Raw genomic sequence first — 18,956 nt, forward strand, 5'->3', positions numbered from 1 at the left:
ATGCAAGTGCTCATTAACTGTAATTATGAAAAAGTGACTGACCATGGGCTATCTACATTAGAAAAATATTATCCTTCTATTTTCTATAATACAGTATCTACAAGGGGGGAAAAAAACAAGGAAATGGCACAATAATAATGTCTTGCATATTCAGATTTTCAAAATTGTAACAGAGTAATACACATTCATGGCTCTTCAAAATATTTTCACTCAGAAAATTGCAGAAGTCTGCATTTCTCTATACTTCTGTTCGTTTCAGAGTCAAAGTCCTGTATGCAAATTTTTAAAAAATAGTCTGATTCAGCTTCATCACTCTTTACAGGTCACTTCCAATTCAGTGTGGCATTGCACAAAGATTTTTGTTGTTTGTTTGGGTTCCTCAGTCTATTTCGGGGTTTTTTTTTTATGGGTCATGTTAATGTTTATGTACAGTGTCTGGTCTGATTTTGAGCTGGATAGCCATGGGCCACAGGCTGCTGGGGAGATAGAGCACATCACCTGGCTTTCAGGATGTGTATGTGTGTGTGGCCTCATAATCTGAGCTGGCATCTTCCTCAGTGCCTCCTTTTCACATCCAGAGCAGTTCTTATGGATAAACGTGCGTTAGATAAAGCCAGTTCATCCTACAAAGGAAAAGCAGATGTTCATGAAAAAAAAGACTCGCATTAAGAAAACAAAAATTTATTAGAGTATTAACATGAAGTTTTCATTTACAAAAATGTATTTTATAGTGTACATCTACAGTAACTCTCCAGTTTTAGGAGAGAGTTAATCAAGAATTCTTTCTATGTGTGATAGTTCTCACTTAGAATGTGTGTGTATATGGGTCTTTCAGGACCGAGAAACCAAGCAGAAGAAACAACAGAGAATTAAATGAATAATAATAATAATCACTTCCTTCTACAGAAATGCCCTAAAAGAGTTCTACTTAGAACCTGTTCCAAAAGGTTTTGCTCAATAAATACATTTAAAAAAAAAAAACCAAAAAACTTGCATTATCTGAATGCCAGTATAATTAAATATCATATTTTTCACACTAAGGTGTTTAACAACATCAAATGGACATTTGTTTACAATGGGAAATTTAATCATTTGCTACTTTGATGTTCTGTTCGTCTTTTCACCAAAGGGTCTTTGTTTAAACTGCCAGACAGAGTGAGTGTTTAAACACACACTCCTCTGCTCTTAACTGCAAAAGATCTATTTGTCTACTGTTCTGCTTTTGCTCTCATGCTGCTCATCACACTACGGGTGTAGTTTCATCCAACTATGCTGACGTAGCAGTGGATAAGATAACATTAAGCTATGGAGTTCAAATTTCAAGTATGGTTTTCAAACTATCTGGCAAAGCACAATTTTCTGGTTGACTAGTCAGTTTTTTTGTTTGCTGGCTAATTGAAGAGGATGATCAGGATTGATCGTGTTAGGTGTTAAGTATGTTCTGTTAAATGAATGCATGGAATCATTGAATGATTAAAATAGCTAACTGTTTAGAGGGAGCATGACCTCTGACCTATCAGCCGTTACAGTATATGGGCCACTTTATTCTAACTATTTAACTAGAAATTTTCAAAAACAATGTGAACTGAACCCTGTCTATCTGTTTCTTTTGTGATGATTGTTTTACAGATAATTAATGTTAACTGTTTCTTACTAAGAGTGGTTTACATATAGAAAAGCTAAATCTATGTTGTGGCATACCATATACAAGCATGTACATTTTAATTTGCACAATAAATTAGCTACAAAATGTGAAAATGTTACAGTTGCTTAAATTAATAAATTAAATAAATTAGCTACAAAATACAGTGAAAATGTTACAGTTGCTTTTCCTCAGTTTGAAAAAAGGTTTCTACTTTATCAAAAGGGTAGTTTTGCTGTAGCTTGGCTACTTTAATTCATGAGTAGCTTGTAGCTTGACAAGTTACAATTGCAAAGTAGCTTCCCCAACACTGTCTATTAACAAATCGCCATGTGACTGAAATATGTGCATTTGTGTGGACCAATTACCTTCCACTGTAGACAGATGTTGCTCTGCTAAACAGCTTTCATCCTGTAAAAGCTCTGAAGAGAGCTTAGTGGAGACCAAAGACAAGCCGTGCTGCTCTCTCTCGCTCACATTTTCCTCCTCATCTTCCTCAGAGGAAGAGTTGATGCTATTTGTGGGCTGTGGCCTGAAGTGAGTCCTGTCTACAGCGATCTCCATGAGTGGTAATTCCTCGGAGAACTCCACAGGAAGAGTTTCAGTAGCTTGTTGCATATCACACTGGCTGTTCCACACTGACTGCCGTACTAGTCTGGGATAAAACAAAAACATGAAGGAAGTGTAAGAGTATGTGAGAATTGAAGGGAAATGGATTTGCATAGATATGTAGTTTTTTAACACTTGTTTAAAGCATGGATATTAACAACTGAATGTCTGGAGCGGGACTAAAATCAGATTTATGAAGTATTCCACTTTATTACACATAACTTTATTTATGGACTTTAATGTTGTGAATTCTTTATATTTCCAGATTTCTTGAGTTAATACTGATGACTGGTGAAAATTTCATGTGAATAGCCTCATTGGAAATATATTTACTGAAAGAAATGTTGATGCGTCCAATACTTATTTCCCCCACTGTATATTGGTGATTCCACTACTGCAATGCCATTTAGCCATTGTAAATCTTAAAAATTAAAACTTTAAACCATGAATTTAACAATTAAAAAATGTATTAACCCATCTTAGGAAACAACATCTTTTTTTTTTCCTGACAATGGCTGGATTTTGCCTTAAAAGAATAACTGAACAACAGTGCTGAAAGTAACCGGGTTAGTTGTTTAGCATTGAATTAACAAATACACAAAATGTGGTTAGAATCCATACAGGCATTAAGGATGTTCTAATGATTTACTTTTTAAATTAATTTATTTTCAAATTTATCATTTTATTTAGTTTTTATTTATTTATCATTTGGGTAACAGGATTGTCATCCCATATTGTCATACCAATATCACCCTGATCATGGAATCAGCGATAAACCATTAAAATGATGCCACAATGAAACTAATCAGGTTAAAATAATCTATATCACGCACGGCTGGTTCTTATAACCTCATACCTCTCATTCAGACTGCTTTGTGACTGAAAGGGACTGTTGTGTTGGCCAAGTCTCTGGCCATATGCGTCTTCACAGCACAGGGAGGGAAGCAGGTGCACAGGACCTGCTAATTAACACAAAGATCATATTATAAAATTGTATTGCAAAATAACAGCCATACAAAATCAAGTATGACGCACAAAGCCCCATACGAACAAAGACCATATTCACTACACAGTATTTTATGTGGTAATTGTGCATCAGTGCAACTCACCACACGTTTGCTCAGGGATGTGCTGACAGTAGCAGCAGGGCCGCTGGGGAAAGTCCAGAACGTGTCGCCGATCCATATAGGCCAGCTCAGCTCCAATAAAAGAACCATCCTGAGATCTGAGTGATGCTGTAACATTTAATTAGAGCGTTTATTCCAGTACTGGGTCTAGAAAGTATAACTATAATTGTGCCACTACATTCATTTATGTTAATTATAGATAAGAACTTACTTTTGTGAGTGTGAAGGAAAACGGAAATGTTTCAGAATGAATAACAATAAACTTCAATGTTAGTTTGCATCTAAAGTGACATTCATATTACAAGGCTGAAGTGGCATGAATCAGATTTTTGGCTGATGTGACAAGAAATGTAATTTTTTTCACAGCTGTGAGAATGCAAAAATGAGACTTTTTTCTAACATTATTTTTTTTTTTATCTGGTTTTAGATGGGATACATATTTATTATGCCACAAAAACTGTCAAAATAGAATTTGTTTTTTTTTTCTACATAACACATCATTGTGCATGTGCATATCACTGCCATTATAATCCATATCTCTCAGCACAGAAGTACCAGTAACAGCTGCAACAACAGCCTTGTTGCCCTGATCATGAACAGCTCATAATAACTGTAATGATAGACTGTTTTGCAAATATGTTGGGGTTTTTTTGTTGTTTTTTTACGACATATGTCAATCATGCATGTGACATTATACATTAGATTTTGAAAATCTGTGTATATGGGTCCTTTTAGGACAGAGAAACCAAGCAGAAGAAACAACGGAGAATTCAATGAATAATAATAATAATCACTTCCTTCTACAGAAATGTCCTAAAGGTCTATACTTTAGAAATGTGTTCGGGGGAAGTGTGTTGTCGGTTCATGTTAATTACCAGGTTTTTTCTCCAGGAGCTGCCTCTTGCAGTAAATGACACAAAGGATGAACAGAGCCAGGAGAACAGTGGCCAGAGCACTGCAGATGACCGCAGCCAGTGCCATGTCTCTGGGGCTGGTCACTGTGGAAGGGATAGGCACCAGATTCACACGTCCACCGCCTGAGAAGCATGAGAAACACAGGAGAAACGAATAAATAAAGGACCAACCCAGAAGATTGGAAAGCTGTAGGAGATGAGAGAAATAACACTTCCACTGAGCTTAAAATAAGACAAATGTCTGCCATGTACTTCTTAAATAAAAAGCCATTTATAGTTTTTTGTCAGTTTTATTGGTCTTGTATAAGTATTGTGTCATGTTAAATGACAACGTATTTTTCTCTTGGTAGACATTTACTCTTTAGCTATTATATCTATCTGACCCATTATATCTAAGTTACAGCACATAATCCTATAATGCCACTGCTCATGATTCATTCTCCTCAAGATTCAGACTATGGCTGTGAATGTTTGAATTCAAAGTGAAGACACCTTCGGGGAGTTGGGGGTGCACATTCTTAGTTTGAGATGAGTGTTCACCCCTAACCCCAGGGCAGTCGGGCCTTTACTTGCCGGTCTGACAACTCCATTATTAAGCATCTGCACAGACAGTGCGAGGGAATGTACGCAGAACATAAAAAAAACACCTGCCACTTGTTATTCACTCCCACCATGTCCTCATGTACTAGAACTCTCCCTTTCTGCAAAACCATATGCCTCATTACTCTGAGCAAAACTGAGGAATAAAATATCTAAATGAATTACATGAATACCTTTGTGTCCAAGTTAGAATTCAGCTAAGCAAGACCAATTAAAGGAAGGTCACGATGTTTGACTGGCAGCATAATTTTCTTCTCACATTCTCTAGAAAAATGCAGAGTCTTCTTTGAAGACATTTTGGCCTACAAAGTAACATCTCTCAGTAAAATATTTAGGATGTCAGAACACCTGGTACATTAGAGCAAAAAGGATGCTCGATCTCAAATGTGATATTCCTTCCAAGTTAATGAGATCAGTAGGTTTAATACACAAAGCAAATGTGTCCCTCTCAGTGAACTCTGTCCCTCCTTATCAAGGCCACTTTTTCTTCTCTGAAAAGGTCATTACCATTCTGCACACTGTCTATTCTAACACAATAAACTGCTGCTTGCTTCTGTGGCTGTCACACACCTGCAGCATAAGTATTTCTCATCTCCACATCTTCTTTCAGTTTTTTTTTTCCACACAGGCTTTGAAAATCATGTTTATATTAGAGAATGATAAGTTTTCATTCCCTTCATATTATAGCCTCCTTTCATGTGGTGTTTCCATCATTTTGTCCACCTTCAGTGTTTCAAAGCATTAAGCATGCATTTGATAGAGAAAGATAAAGTGCTTTGAAGCTGTTTTGTGTAAAAGTATTGTGGGTATATAATGAGGTTAAATATTAAACAATTATTTATTTAAGGGATTTTCAATGGATGCACACAACCATTCTTTATTTGTTCTTGAACACATTAATCACAGAGTAAATTTGGGCTTGGCCGTTTGCAAATTCAAACTCTTTTAGCAAGGCACTGTAAACAATACACGATCTGTTCAAAGTATTATGACGTGGCCTTTTTTTTTTCTTCTTTTTTTTTTTTTTTTTGAAAATGAGTTCAAAGAACCAAAAAATGGCATAGTCAAGTTAAAAAATGTTTACACCCTAAAGACAAAATGAAGAAGACAATGAAATGTATTGTATATCAACAATTCATTTAATACATAAGGGTTCACAGAGGTTTGTTTATTCTCATGAGGTATGTATGTTGGATATGAAAATTATTATTATTATTATCATAGTTATTTTAAAAAAGCAAAGTTTGCATTCATTTTCTCAATGTTATATTTATAAAATCTAATCACTTGTACGTCAACATTTTTACACAGCCTCTTTTAAAACCTCTGAACAGATTTTGGATCTTCTCAGTCAAATGCTGTATACTCACTTCACACACTGCCTTCTACAGTATATATTAGACCTGGAGACTGAGACAGTTATGAAAAGACTTCTTGTCACAGGACACACACATGCATTTAATTTTGAACTCCAATTATTTATTATTTTTACAAAAATATTTAAATAGAGGCACATTTCCATTTCCACAAAGGAAACCATGGGGACAATGTCAGTATGCATAGTTTATTTAATATGTTGACAAATAAATCTATTTATCCATATTAAATTTATTCTGTAGGCTACATAATTAGAAAGCAGGGGTTTTTCAACTAGTTCAGACACCTGGAACAAGCAGATTAGGAAAAATTCCAGATTAGAATAGTATTTTACGTGTGATGAGAGGACAGAACACCAAATCTCTTAGCCGAAACGTTGGCCAGTGAATTGTGGTCACCTGCCAATTCCCAGCCACCATCCAGTTCTCCCCATCATTCAACAGCTACCAACTGGGGAGGGTGAAGGCTACTGTGTGTTTTTTTCCAACACACATAGAGCCAGCCACCCACATCAGTTCAAACTGCTGCTCATGCTGTGTCACAGGTCAGCTATCTCTCTCTCTTCTGCATACATGAGCTCACAGACACCCACGATTGGCTAATATCACAGTGATTGAAAAGAGAGAGAGAGAGAGAGAGTAGCGTCCATTCCACCCAGAGAGCACAGACAATCTTTCTCCCTTGGCTCCTGGCCACAGATGTCTCTGACATTGTCATGATTCAAACTAGCAACCTTCCAGTATTAGACTTGCTAACTTTTTTTTTCTTGAAGATGCAAACATGATGTGCAACATTAGAAATATTGTAAGATAATACTCCCTAAACTTGTGATTTTTTTAGTCGGTATTAATTAATTCAAGATAACCATAAAACAGTGGTCTGCATTCTATAAAAATGCAAAACAAAATTGGTCAGTGTATGAATGCATGCATTTTTTTCAATTCAACTCTACTGAATGAGAGATCTCTCTTCATGAATGCCAATCCATTACCTCTACAAAACTGAACACCGTCTTGACAGAATGTACAAAAGGTGAGAATGAGAAAACTATAAGTAAGATAATGATGCTGGGAAAAAAAGAGAAAAAAAAGATGGACAAGGACATAACCAGGAACAGTGGCAAACAGACGGAGAGAATACTGAAAAGTTTTGTTCTCTCACTGCCATTGGAATTCTTTGCCTATTTTGTTAACGTTTGCTTATTAAACCAACATGACAATGACAGGGACTTCAATCCTCTAACTGCTGTGTCTTTGTGCCAGCCAATCTGCCCCAGCTGTGCTCCGCTCAGTCCCCCCTCCCTCTCTCTCTCTCTCTCTCTCTCTCTATCCAAAACCAAACCTCTCCCAGCGTTATCAGCTCCCACACAGCTGCAGCAAACAGACAAAGGCTGGCCCATTGAAGAGATCTCACCTGCTGATCTTATCAGTTGGCCTCAATGCCAATAGACTACTCCTTTTGATATGTCCGCCACGGTTGTTGATTTTGGAGAATGCCAAACTCATACACATGCACTTGAGGTTGACAACATGGACACATGCATGCCCGGCAATAGAGGACGACTATGACACTCCAGCCTAAGAGTGTCTAAGAGGCAAACCAGTCTCTAGTCCTTTACTGGTCAAATATGCAATATTTTATCTCACGTTTTTTATACATCGATACCTGTGAGTATTCTATACGGTGTATTGAGGTTACAGATTTTAGTGTTACTTATCAGATATTCATTGGATGAGAACTTCCATGAAGGGGCATGAAGGTCTCTTCTGGAGACAGTTTAAATGCACCAAGAACAGAGTATTTAAACAACAACAGCAACAAAAAAAAGAAACATAATGTTTTCCAGTCCAAAAGAACATCTCAGCCGTACGCTTTAATGGTTTCCATGTTCCCAGATCAAGGCCTTTGTGGACTAAATAAGGTGTGTTCAAGCATGAAAAACAAAACTAAACAAAAATCACTCCTCTAAACAGTATTCCAATCATATTAAATCATGTCTTTAAAAAATCTTTCAAACGCAATAATCTCCAGCACATTAAAAGCCTATTTTCATTAGTGTTACCTTTTATCAATTTAACCGTAGATCTCATGTGACTACTTCAACTGGCTTAATATTGGTTCATATGGCTAGACAGGACAGCTGGAGAGGAGCCTTGCCAAATATTTAGAGTTCTCTCATGACAAGAAGAGACAACAGCAGATGCAATACATTAAAGCAGTCAAAAGAATCCATAAAATGCCTCTCTGTTTTCCTCCCCCGTTCCTGAGACGAAGAGACCAGAGTGGGTTCAGATTTATGGTCTTCTCAGAAAACAGGCCTATGTGCACAGCTGTGTGCTAGCCCCAGGCCTGCATGCTGTGATTAAAGTAATCTGGCCTTTAGGTTTTCACCACTTTGCATCAGATAGCAGGGCTGAAGAGTAAAGAGGATGGTCTGTTCAACCCCAGAGATAAAATTGTGAGTCTCTGGAATCATGCATGTGTGAAGACAAACTCTCACAAATGTGCATCTGGTTCCTTGACTACATTTTTCTATCAACCTATGTCAACACAACATGGAGTTATAAGGTGCTGTAAGAGACAGCTTACATAAAGTTCATAACCAAGAGTGCTGTGGTTTTGCCTATGCATCTAACAAAGGCCTGCTAAACCTGGCTCAAATTCTCTCTCTCACACACTGCCAACATTTTCACAAGGAGCAGCTGCTCAGTCCGGAGCCTTCAGGAAGTCACACTCGATTATGAGGAGTTTAAGATAGCACAAAACTACTGTATGCCTAGCAACAAAAGACACATCACTCCACATTGTTACTCAGTTATGGGTACAATGAGACTCATTAGTGCTGCCGCATGATACTCTAAAAAACAAGTAAATACTGTTAATGTGTAATTGTATATTTTGTTTTTATATGACTGATTGATTGGTTTCCTCTTAAAATGTGTGCCTGACTGACTAATAACCTAGTTAACACACATACATTCACAAAATGTATATAAATCACACATTGTACTCAGTGATGGCTAAAAGGAGCAGATTATATAGCAAATAAGGTCACTGCGACGCTGTTGTAAAATCAGATTTCAAGAATTCAGCAGCACAGTGATATAAAACTGAAATAATCAGTTTATAAATGTGAAAATTCAGAAACTCAATACAAGGATTTTTTTTTTGGCATTTCTTTGGTTGTAAAACTTTTCTGGGCAAACCGATAAGACTGAGCAGAACAAATAAAATGTGCCATATTCCTTGATAATTTATGTTTTGGGACAATGGAGCAATAATTTGTGCAGATGGGTCATATTATAAAAATATCATCCTTGGAGATCAACTGAGAGATTTATAAATCAAGTTCTATGAGAGTACTTACAGTGCGGCTCATAAGGCGGTGGTGGATCTCCACATGGGATACACTCCATGTCTTGAAATCCACTTAGCTTTGTTTTCCTGTAAAATCTGCAATGCATAGTGACAAGAACAGGAGTGAAGAACTCAAATAAGCATGGCTCTCTCTCTCTCTTTTATACTATACATGTAATGTAATATACACATATATATATATATATATATATATATATATATATATATATATATATATATATATATATATATATATATATATATATATATATATATATGTGTGTGTGTGTGTGTGTGTGTAGACATTTTGCATTATTAAAAAAACAAGTTCTGAACAGCTCCTCTTTTGACTAACTGAATATGAAAAAGACTTAATTAGGGGTAATCAAAAGTAATAATGTTACTAACTTCAAGGGTGAAATGGCATTCTAGGGGGGCAAGAAATATTTGCACTATTATGAACTACTTTGTAAAAAGCCTAACATGTTTTAGCATTGGCTGCATGTCTAGGCTTTTCCTGTACTCTTGTATCTCATGTCTGACCTTAACTTTAACCTCAGAAGGCTTTATGTGCTTTACTAAAGCTAGAAGGTGAGTTTTTGACCTTAAAGTGCTTCTTAGAAGAATTTTAAAAGAGGCTCGATCACTCATACCACCTCACAGAGCATTGTAGAACAGTTATTTTGTAGGGAACAGTACATTTACATAATTCCTACACTTTACTATATGGGGCGGGGGGAATTCCCAGTGAGCACAAAGACGTGAGAAAGACATCTTTGCCTATGGGTTAATGGAATGTCTAGATCTGGATTGAAAGTTTTTAATATGTCTTTATGAAGACATAAAAAGACGACTGCTCTTGATTTTAAACCTAATGTATAAAAAAAAAAATCAGGGCAGACTACCAATTCATTTAGACTCACCCAGGCAGGCATTCACCGCACACAGCGTTTCTGGTGCTGGAGCAGTTGGCTTTCTGGAAGCGGTTGAGGTCGGTACAGTCAAGGCATGGTTTACACTTCTGCGAACTTTGGTCCTCTTTGAAGCGGCTAGCCTTGCAGGGCACACAATAGGCATCCTCTCCATAGCCGAAGCCACATTCCTGCAGGGATTAACGGAAGATATCCCACCGGTGAGAGAGGCCAGGGGAGGGAGGTGGGGGGGTTAGAGACTACAAAAAAGCGTCAATGTGGACTAACAAGAGTCGGCAATGAAATAATGATCCCAGTGTGTGTGAGATCTCCAAGAGAACAAAAGCTGTCCTTCTTTTCATACTCCATCGTACACTGGCAATAATCTCCCTGACTCTCTCAGGATCCATGTGCAGCCTTCTGCTCTGGGGCCAGTGAAAGACTAAGCATTATAATGAGAAGGGCCTATGGGGATGCCTATTGTTGGTTTATTGCAGGGTTATTGTGTAAGGGTTTTTTTTTCTGTGTGACCTCCCTTCATCTAAAGCAAAGTCTCTTTGAGAGGGAGGATTTAGACTCTGAAGAGAAAGGGAAGGGTTGTTTAGTGATCAGAGGTGTCATTAGCATGTCTGATGATTTACTTTTAATGGCAGATAGCCTACAGCTAAAGAATCCCATCGATGTGTTTATGGATATAAGATCCATATTCATCAAGAGTCACAGAGTAAGATTTCAGTTCTAGGGTCATCATAGTCTCTCCACAGAATCATAGTTATAGATAAACATGTTTCCTATGTCTGAATAATAGGAAATGTTTTAAAGCATGTTATCTGGAGAAGCAGTTTTCAAGACAGATTAATCCCTTTCCTATTTCCCATTTGAGGACATTTACTCCATGCTTTAGCTTGGAAAAGCAACACAAATTGGGTAAAATAAGCTGCTTTAAAAAATTACTTGGCGTCATACACATATTCTTGTCCATTTGAATAAAAAGTGCTGAAAAACAAAATGCCACAGCAAGCAAAAGTAAAACATTGAAACAGTCAACAACAATCTTGTCATCATTTTGGCTCAACCACAATGAAAACCTTTTAACTTTTTCAGCCTGATTTTGATTTCTTTGACTCTGATGTTTCTCTAATTTGTACTTGACTTTTCGTGATGAGACAACAAAATTTAACAGCTGTCTTAAGCATCTTGTAATCATGGTTAATCCAAACAGTTTGTATCTTGTCCACTTCACGAAAAACATAACTTCCAAAAGCTAACTGACCAGATTTGGTGTCGGACTGGGTCTGCATATTTCACCATTAACCATGTTCCATATCATTAGGGATATCATTAAATGTCATTTAGGATAATATGGTGAAACTGTTTTATGAAGATGTTTACAAAAATAACAACTTGACACCACAGTGGCATAAATCCGAAATTATTCATTTAGAAATGTTAAAAGGATTTTTATGGCTTATACAAAACAACCAGCATTTATTTGGTTGTAAAACTTATGTGGGCAAACCAATAACACTGAATGAGCAGGACATTTCCTCCATTCCATATAAATTGTGCCATATTCCTTGATAGTTTATGTTTTAGGACAATGGAACAATAATTTGTGCAAATGGATCATGTCATGACAGCTTAAGTGTCTTGTAATCGTGGTCCATCCAAACAGTTTGTATCTTGTCCACGTCATGAAAAAACACAGGCTTATTCCAAAAGCTAGCTGACCAGAATTGGTGTAGGACTTGATCTGCATATTTCACCATTAATCATGTTCCATATTCATGAGTGATCTATGCTTTCACATATTTCTGTATTGAAACCTATAGAATGGAGCATTTGAGTGGCTGCAATGTGAGGACAACAGAAATGTGGCTGTTAATGTTGCACAAAAAAAAGCAAGTGTTTATTTTATCTCCTCTTCATCTAGTGTAGTTGTTTACTTTGCAAAGAGTATAGTTGCATCAGAAGTGCGACATATTGTGAAGCCTGTATTCATTTGAATCATCATCTCATGCCTATGGGATAATTGCTGATAAAGAGATATATGGCGTGAGTATTGCTATTAAATGCTATCTGTTGGTTTGTGACCCCAAATTGAAAATGTTTTTCATACCTTCAAAGTAAACTTTACAGTCAATTGAAATCATATTACTAAAAACGGCAGCGGTTACCACGTTCCATTGGATGTGAATAACTGAGAAAAAAAATGAAAAGGACTTCTGTGGCATGACATCAGTCAGTAGCGTTGTCTCATCCAGCTGCCCTTTCTCCAGTGAGAGTACATTTTCAGCCTCACCACCACACAGAGCTACATTACACACACAGGATCATATATCATTAACTTGAAGGTCAGTGTCAAACTGTGGCCTTCTCTCTCCACCCAGATACTGTTTCCCATCCTGGACACACACAGGGCTCTGAATGTGGGTACAGATTCCTGGCCTGTTAGATAGAGTAAACGATGGGAGTTTTGCCCTGAAGCCACGCCAGAACACCAGGAATTAGACATTTTTCAGCCTCTGCAGCCAAGAAGCCCAATTTGGCCTTCTTGGCATGGACCAGCCCAACAAAATACACAGTCGGAGGTGTTAGAGCACAATGGTAGCTGTTGCTGCCTGTCTGTCCCATATAAGGCTCTTCTCTTCAATGGGGCATTACAGCTAACTGTGGAACAAGGAGGGGGGCTGGACAACAAAGAGAGAGGAAAGAAAACAAGCATAGCCCAGCACTGCTTGTGGGCACCGTGCCATCGTTGGGGAGATAACCAGCAGCAATTCTGGAACCACTTTCTTTTTAGAGCCTACATGCAGCATTGAGAAGGGGTTTGGACAGTTTATTGGCCTCCAAATCAATAGTTACGTATAGGAATTTAGATGTGAAACTTTTGGTTGTGGTGGATCTGTATATAATAGAGGAATGCCCCAAAAACAAATATCATCTAATTCAAACTGTCAAGCATGGAACATTTGAGCACATAGCTAAAAAAATATCATAATTTATATAAAACCTGCTCAATGTCAAGATACAACAAAATTCTTCCAGCTAAAAGCCTGTTTCACATACAACACCACCTATCAGCTCAGAACAATCTTAGCACTCACTAAATCAGCACCCACAAGATACCATTCTCCTCCTATCTCGAAATCTGATTTTAGTAAAGATGTCAAGCGAAAAACAGGGAAGTAGGGCAATTGACGAGAAAACTGGGTGAAGCACGAGCATGTTCAGACACACCGGTGTTTAAAGGGCTTTTATTCAGGCCCTGGAGAATTCTCCAACTCCCTCAATTACTGAAAAACCTGTCAATTTACACACCTTCTCAAAGAGCTTGAGGGTGAGCTTTGATCAAGTTGCAAAGCCTTTTTTTTATTGCTTTAATTTTGATCTTAATCTGCCATAATGAGACAATGACGTATGAATTAAAGTAGAGCTGTGTTTTTAAACTATCCTCAGTAGTGAATCTTATTTAAAGAGGATTATGAGTACAGTGGTTCAAGAGGGCTTGAAACAGATGCAGGAATGAAATATGTTTATGAAAGATATTATGATGTAACAGTTCTAATCAGAACATCTACAGGACTTTGATGAAACACAGGTGGAATGTGAGTTCTTCCAAAGTTTATTCCATTTAGAAAAAAAGGTCCTTTGTATACTTAAGGATTAGAAACACACACTATTGTAGGGTTCTACATAGGACATTTATGTGTTCCCCCAGGGGGTCAAATGAATAATACTAAAGGCTTATAATCTTATAAATCACATATAATTTTAGTATATTATTTAAATTATTATCTTATAAGTAATATTGATAAAAAAACAAATGGGCATGCTATTATTCATGGAAAGGCAGAGCTTTACCTCTGACTGCTACAAAACACTCTGTCTAATACCACAATGGAAAGTCTGCCGTATAAGTCCTAGTGTACATTTTTACTCTAGAAACAATAACATATTAGAATTAGCACATCAGTAGGAGCTTGTGATTTCACTAGCAGCTGGAACTACTGTCAGAGCTGCTGTTATAGAAAATGAACACCTTCAGATTACAAAATCCAATAGCACTTTGGTATAAAACATTTTAACAGTCATAACATTAAGGGGAAAAAAGTAATTAATTATTTCATCTTCAATAACCACTTTAAGCTTTGATCAAGGTCATGGTGGATCCAGAGCCTATCCCAGGAACAGCAGTGAAGAAGTGGGGACACACCCAGAATGGGACGCAAGCCAATCACAGGGCACCATGCACACACTCATTCACATCTAGAGGCAACTTAGCATAGACAGTCCACCTACTGGCATGCTTTTTAGATGTGGGAGGAAACTGGCGAACCCAGAGGAACCCCGCATGGACACAGGGTGACCATGCACAGAAACTCCACAAAGACTATAACTTGTGCTCATATATGGTTTCCTTTTGGTTTTTTGTTTGTTTTTTAAAGCAACATGAATTACCCTGTTTTGTCACAAACTAAACAAAGCGGCAAAGCCGATTTTCAGCAAACTTTGGGCTGCATAACAAGAATAATTTTTTTCTTTATATTAAGGTGCTTATTTACAGCTACAAGCTGTCCACAGCATAATGTGCACATTTGTGTGTACAGAGATGTATCAATATATTTTAATTATGTCAATCTCATGTCCCTTATTTTAGCTTATAATACACAAGCTTATGATTTAACACATAAAAAACCAGCAGTTTCTCTTTACAAAAGATGAAAAAAACTGCCAAAAACAACAGAAACAGATGAGACCCAGGCGTATGGGTGTAACTGTTTAAAGCGTGGCCAACACTCTACAAAGGACAACAATGTTTTATCTTCTCTCTCTTCAAGGAGGAAGCAGTAAATAATTGAGTAGGACACACTATTCAAAGCACTGACATCCCCTCTCTAAAGCTGTATTTTTCTATAGACCTATTTAGCAGGGGACTCAGTCACAAAGTTTCTAAATCTTCATAAACTTCAAGACATTAATTTGGTGAATTCTTCTCTTTTATGACCACTTTCCCTCAGTGGCTCCAAGGTCTAGGACCACACATGTTTACATTTATTTTACACCTTTTCCCAATCTTGTTGAAGAATAATATCTCCTCCTACACCCCCCCCCCCCCACACACACACCCACTCACCCACCTAAATATTCACAAGAAATACAATGTGATTTGACATTGGCCTGGGGCAAATTATCTGTTAGATCTCATTGTGCACTACAGTTGGGTCCATTTTGATGTTGTTTTTTTAACATACAAAATACTCAAGTCTAATCAATAGTCTATGATGGTCTAATCCAAATATAATTTGAAACCCCTCCAATAAGCAAATAAATAATTTTGACAAATAACACTGTTATCTTCATGAAATGGACAGGACAAAAACCAAAGCAAAACATGCCAAACCTTTGATAGTTCTTGGCCGGCATCACACTGCCTGCAGGCAATGCAGTTCCCAAACTGATCCTTGTATTCCTGCTCCCTGCATGCTCTTCTTTCCTCTGCCATTATGGCAACCTGAGACGGAAATCAAACACGATTTCCCATGGTTAAGAATTCCAACACTTCAACACAGCATATCAAAGTCATTATATGGATCATTTCCATGCTGTGCAAAATCCTAGAAGAATACTGTCATGACACCAACTCCTTCATCCTGAGTAGGGATCAAATACTTTCCGTTAACAGGTACCAAAAACTGAATCCATATTTAATACAAATCTCCAACCCCTCAACATTTTTTTAAAAATCTATTTTTATTGACTTCAAATACATGTTAAAGGTTTTCTTTTACTGGCTAGCTCTAATGTAAATCCGAGTGTCTAAGCTGTGTGTGAAACCTACTAGTAATAAGTGCAGGAACAGTGTCTTCAGAAGAGGAAAGCAGCTGAGTCCTGATGCCAGAGTCATGCTGAAGTTCTCCTCACGTACACTGTGAAGTTCAAGTAATTAGACTCAGACATGAGCACAACTCCAGTATGTTAACGTCCAGTACAATCTAAATGTATGTAAGTCACAACACAAGAAAAACATATGTGGTCTAAATATATAGGCTATATTTACATATCCGACACAAAATATAGGCTATGTCAACATGTATAGTAATGCTCATTTTAATATTGATATCAATAAATGTCAAAACATATGAAAATGCCCGTATTTCAAATTACAAAAACATACTTTGAAAAATACATAATGGTATATTTCATTTCACATTTCGCACCAGAGGTTTTCTGAGAAAGCACTGAAATCATGAAACGCATACTGTAATAAAATGTCTACATGATTTGTAATTATTTACATTTTCATATAGCTCATGGGGCTGATTTTTATTTATTTATTTATTTATTTATTTATTTTTAATCAAAATCCCCAAGAAACACAGGGTTTACGGTCTTGTTCAAGACCCCAACCGAACTATAAGATGATAGTAAGATGCTCTCATTTTTTTGAGAACCAAAATGTTAAGCAAACACACGTTGACCATTATAGGCTACTTGTGACGTCAAATATATTTAAAGTCGCAAATCAAAAAAACAGATCCAAAAATGTTCACTTTACCGTTTCAGTTATAAAGGTTCAACAGAAACACAGTTAAAACAGTGCTAGTGTTCTGCTGACTTTCCAAGTTATTTGCTGTCTTACCACAAGTGATAGTGTCCCTGAGTCCGGGTCTTATTATCAGTAGTGTATTCCAGGAGGATCTTCAGTATCTTCACTCGCTCATTTCACAGCGGCTTGTTTCTTCCTCCGCAGTGTTTGTGTGTGTGTGTGTGTGTGAGAGAGAGAGAGAGAGAGAGAGAGCACCGTGCCGGATCCAACACGAGCTCCGTGTTCAGATCAAAGACAGCGTGCCTGCGATCAGACAGACCCTTGTAATCTGATCTGCGATCAGCTCGTGCATCAAAGCTTTAACCAGGTCTCGGACAAAAAGCGCTTTATTCCCACTGAACTCAGTGATGCACCTTTTCCCAAGTTTTCATCCTGAAAAGATGGAGCTCGCGAGCACACCATTACATACGTGCGATTCGTGTAAGATCCTAGTTCGTCCCTGTGTTCGTGTGATGTGTGTGTGTGTGTGTGTGAGAGAGAGAGAGAGAGAGAGAGAGACTATGTGGTGTTTGCGCGGTTGGCTGTATGATGATGCGGCTCTGAAATCCTCGCTCATCGGCGCGCTCTAAAGGCGGCGTGACGTCACATCGTGCGCTGCGATTGGCTGACCGCACCGGCCGCGTGCACGCGAGGCAGAAACTTTTGTTTCACAGAAAAACTTTGTCGAACAACCAATATCCATAACTGTACTATGTACACTAGCCTACTCTTGTACTGGATTAATGGCTCTTATACCGTTCCTAATATACAAAGAAAATGACAACACTAAAATGGCAATATGAAATAAATATGATTGAGTAAGTGTGCAGAAATAGCAGTCTGAGTGTGATATGAAAGTATAGAAGGGTGGAATTTGGGGAGACGAGATTTTCCTTCACGTTAATAAAATCAGTAAAAAAAAAAAATAAGTAAAACTAAAACCAAATCAAGAAATCTGAACAGCAGTCTGCAAAGTTAAATTCAAACATGTTATACTAATAGCGCTAGTTTAACAATAGAACATTCAATCGAAATAAAATCACCTTATAATAATCATGTTTAGCTTATTTATACATTATGCTCCACGGTGTAAGCCAGCTGTACAAATTGCAGAGGAAGGTACAATCCTTACAGTTTTTTTAAATGGAAAAATTAATCAGTTAACTTTTAATTAAATACTTCTACTACTACTACTACTAGTACTACTACTACTACTAATAATAATAATAATAGTAATAGTAATAATTCAAGTACAGAGTGACTGATCCTTTGCAATCCTCTGCATGGCTCATTATCTAAAAATTCCACCCCAAATATCTACCACTTAATTACATGTCAAATCCATTCTAATGCCCAGTTTCATTATAGTGATGTGAAGGAGTACAGTGCCCTCTAGTGGTCACCTGACGGTATGTTCCCATAAAATGATAGGATTGTGTTTACTATGAAACATGAAGACATGATGCATTTCAAGCTTGGCCTTCAAAGCCTGTGTCTGCCAGCAAGGTTCTGTTAGATCACTGTACTATTAACTATCACTATATAAATATCACTTACATCATCACATTGTTGTATATCCTGCTATAATTTATATGAATTTACATGAAATCACTGCAAAACATGTTCAAATGTTCAGCATTCTATTATTGTTTATAATAATAATAATAATAATAATAATAATTATTATTATTATTATTATTATTATTATTATTAACTAATTAATTTATTAATTACTTAATTAATTAACTTATTTATACATAAACAGATAGAAGCATGCTTGAGTTCTCTAAATCTGGGTTTCTCAAACATTTGTTTCCCCTTGACTCCTTT

The 18,956-nt window shown here is 37.1% G+C and overlaps 1 protein-coding gene across 2 annotated transcripts; it reads right to left on the minus strand.

Annotated features, from left to right (window-relative positions):
- Positions 1-169: 169 nt before the first annotated feature.
- Positions 170-18,231, minus strand: tnfrsf19 (tumor necrosis factor receptor superfamily, member 19). Of its 2 annotated transcripts, none has more exons than XM_053646814.1 (10): positions 17,181-18,231; positions 16,380-16,467; positions 15,942-16,052; positions 10,550-10,728; positions 9,637-9,722; positions 4,254-4,415; positions 3,361-3,486; positions 3,108-3,210; positions 2,011-2,297; positions 170-623 (listed from the first exon to the last, which is right to left on the minus strand). In XM_053646814.1, the coding sequence occupies exons 2-10, from the start codon at positions 16,443-16,445 to the stop codon at positions 619-621; spliced, it is 1,125 nt and encodes a 374-aa protein (XP_053502789.1). In that variant the 5' UTR covers positions 16,446-16,467; positions 17,181-18,231; the 3' UTR covers positions 170-618. The 2 variants fall into 2 exon arrangements, with proteins under 2 accessions (XP_053502789.1, XP_053502788.1); XM_053646813.1 differs by having other exon boundaries at positions 3,108-3,213; positions 17,181-18,230.
- Positions 18,232-18,956: the final 725 nt, after the last annotated feature.

The sequence above is a fragment of the Ictalurus furcatus genome, chromosome 17 (assembly GCF_023375685.1).
Source record: "Ictalurus furcatus strain D&B chromosome 17, Billie_1.0, whole genome shotgun sequence".
Classification (NCBI taxonomy): Eukaryota; Metazoa; Chordata; class Actinopteri; order Siluriformes; family Ictaluridae; genus Ictalurus; species Ictalurus furcatus.

Coding starts and splice junctions, on each gene's coding strand:
- tnfrsf19 (XM_053646813.1), bottom strand. CDS start 16,445: ATGACTCTGGCATCAGGACTCAGCTGCTTTCCTCTTCTGAAGACACTG. Junction 4,416..9,636: donor ACCGCCTTATGAGCCGCACT/GTAAGTACTCTC, acceptor CATGCTTCTCAG/GCGGTGGACGTGTGAATCTG. Junction 2,298..3,107: donor CAAAGCAGTCTGAATGAGAG/GTATGAGGTTAT, acceptor GTTTTATCCCAG/ACTAGTACGGCAGTCAGTGT.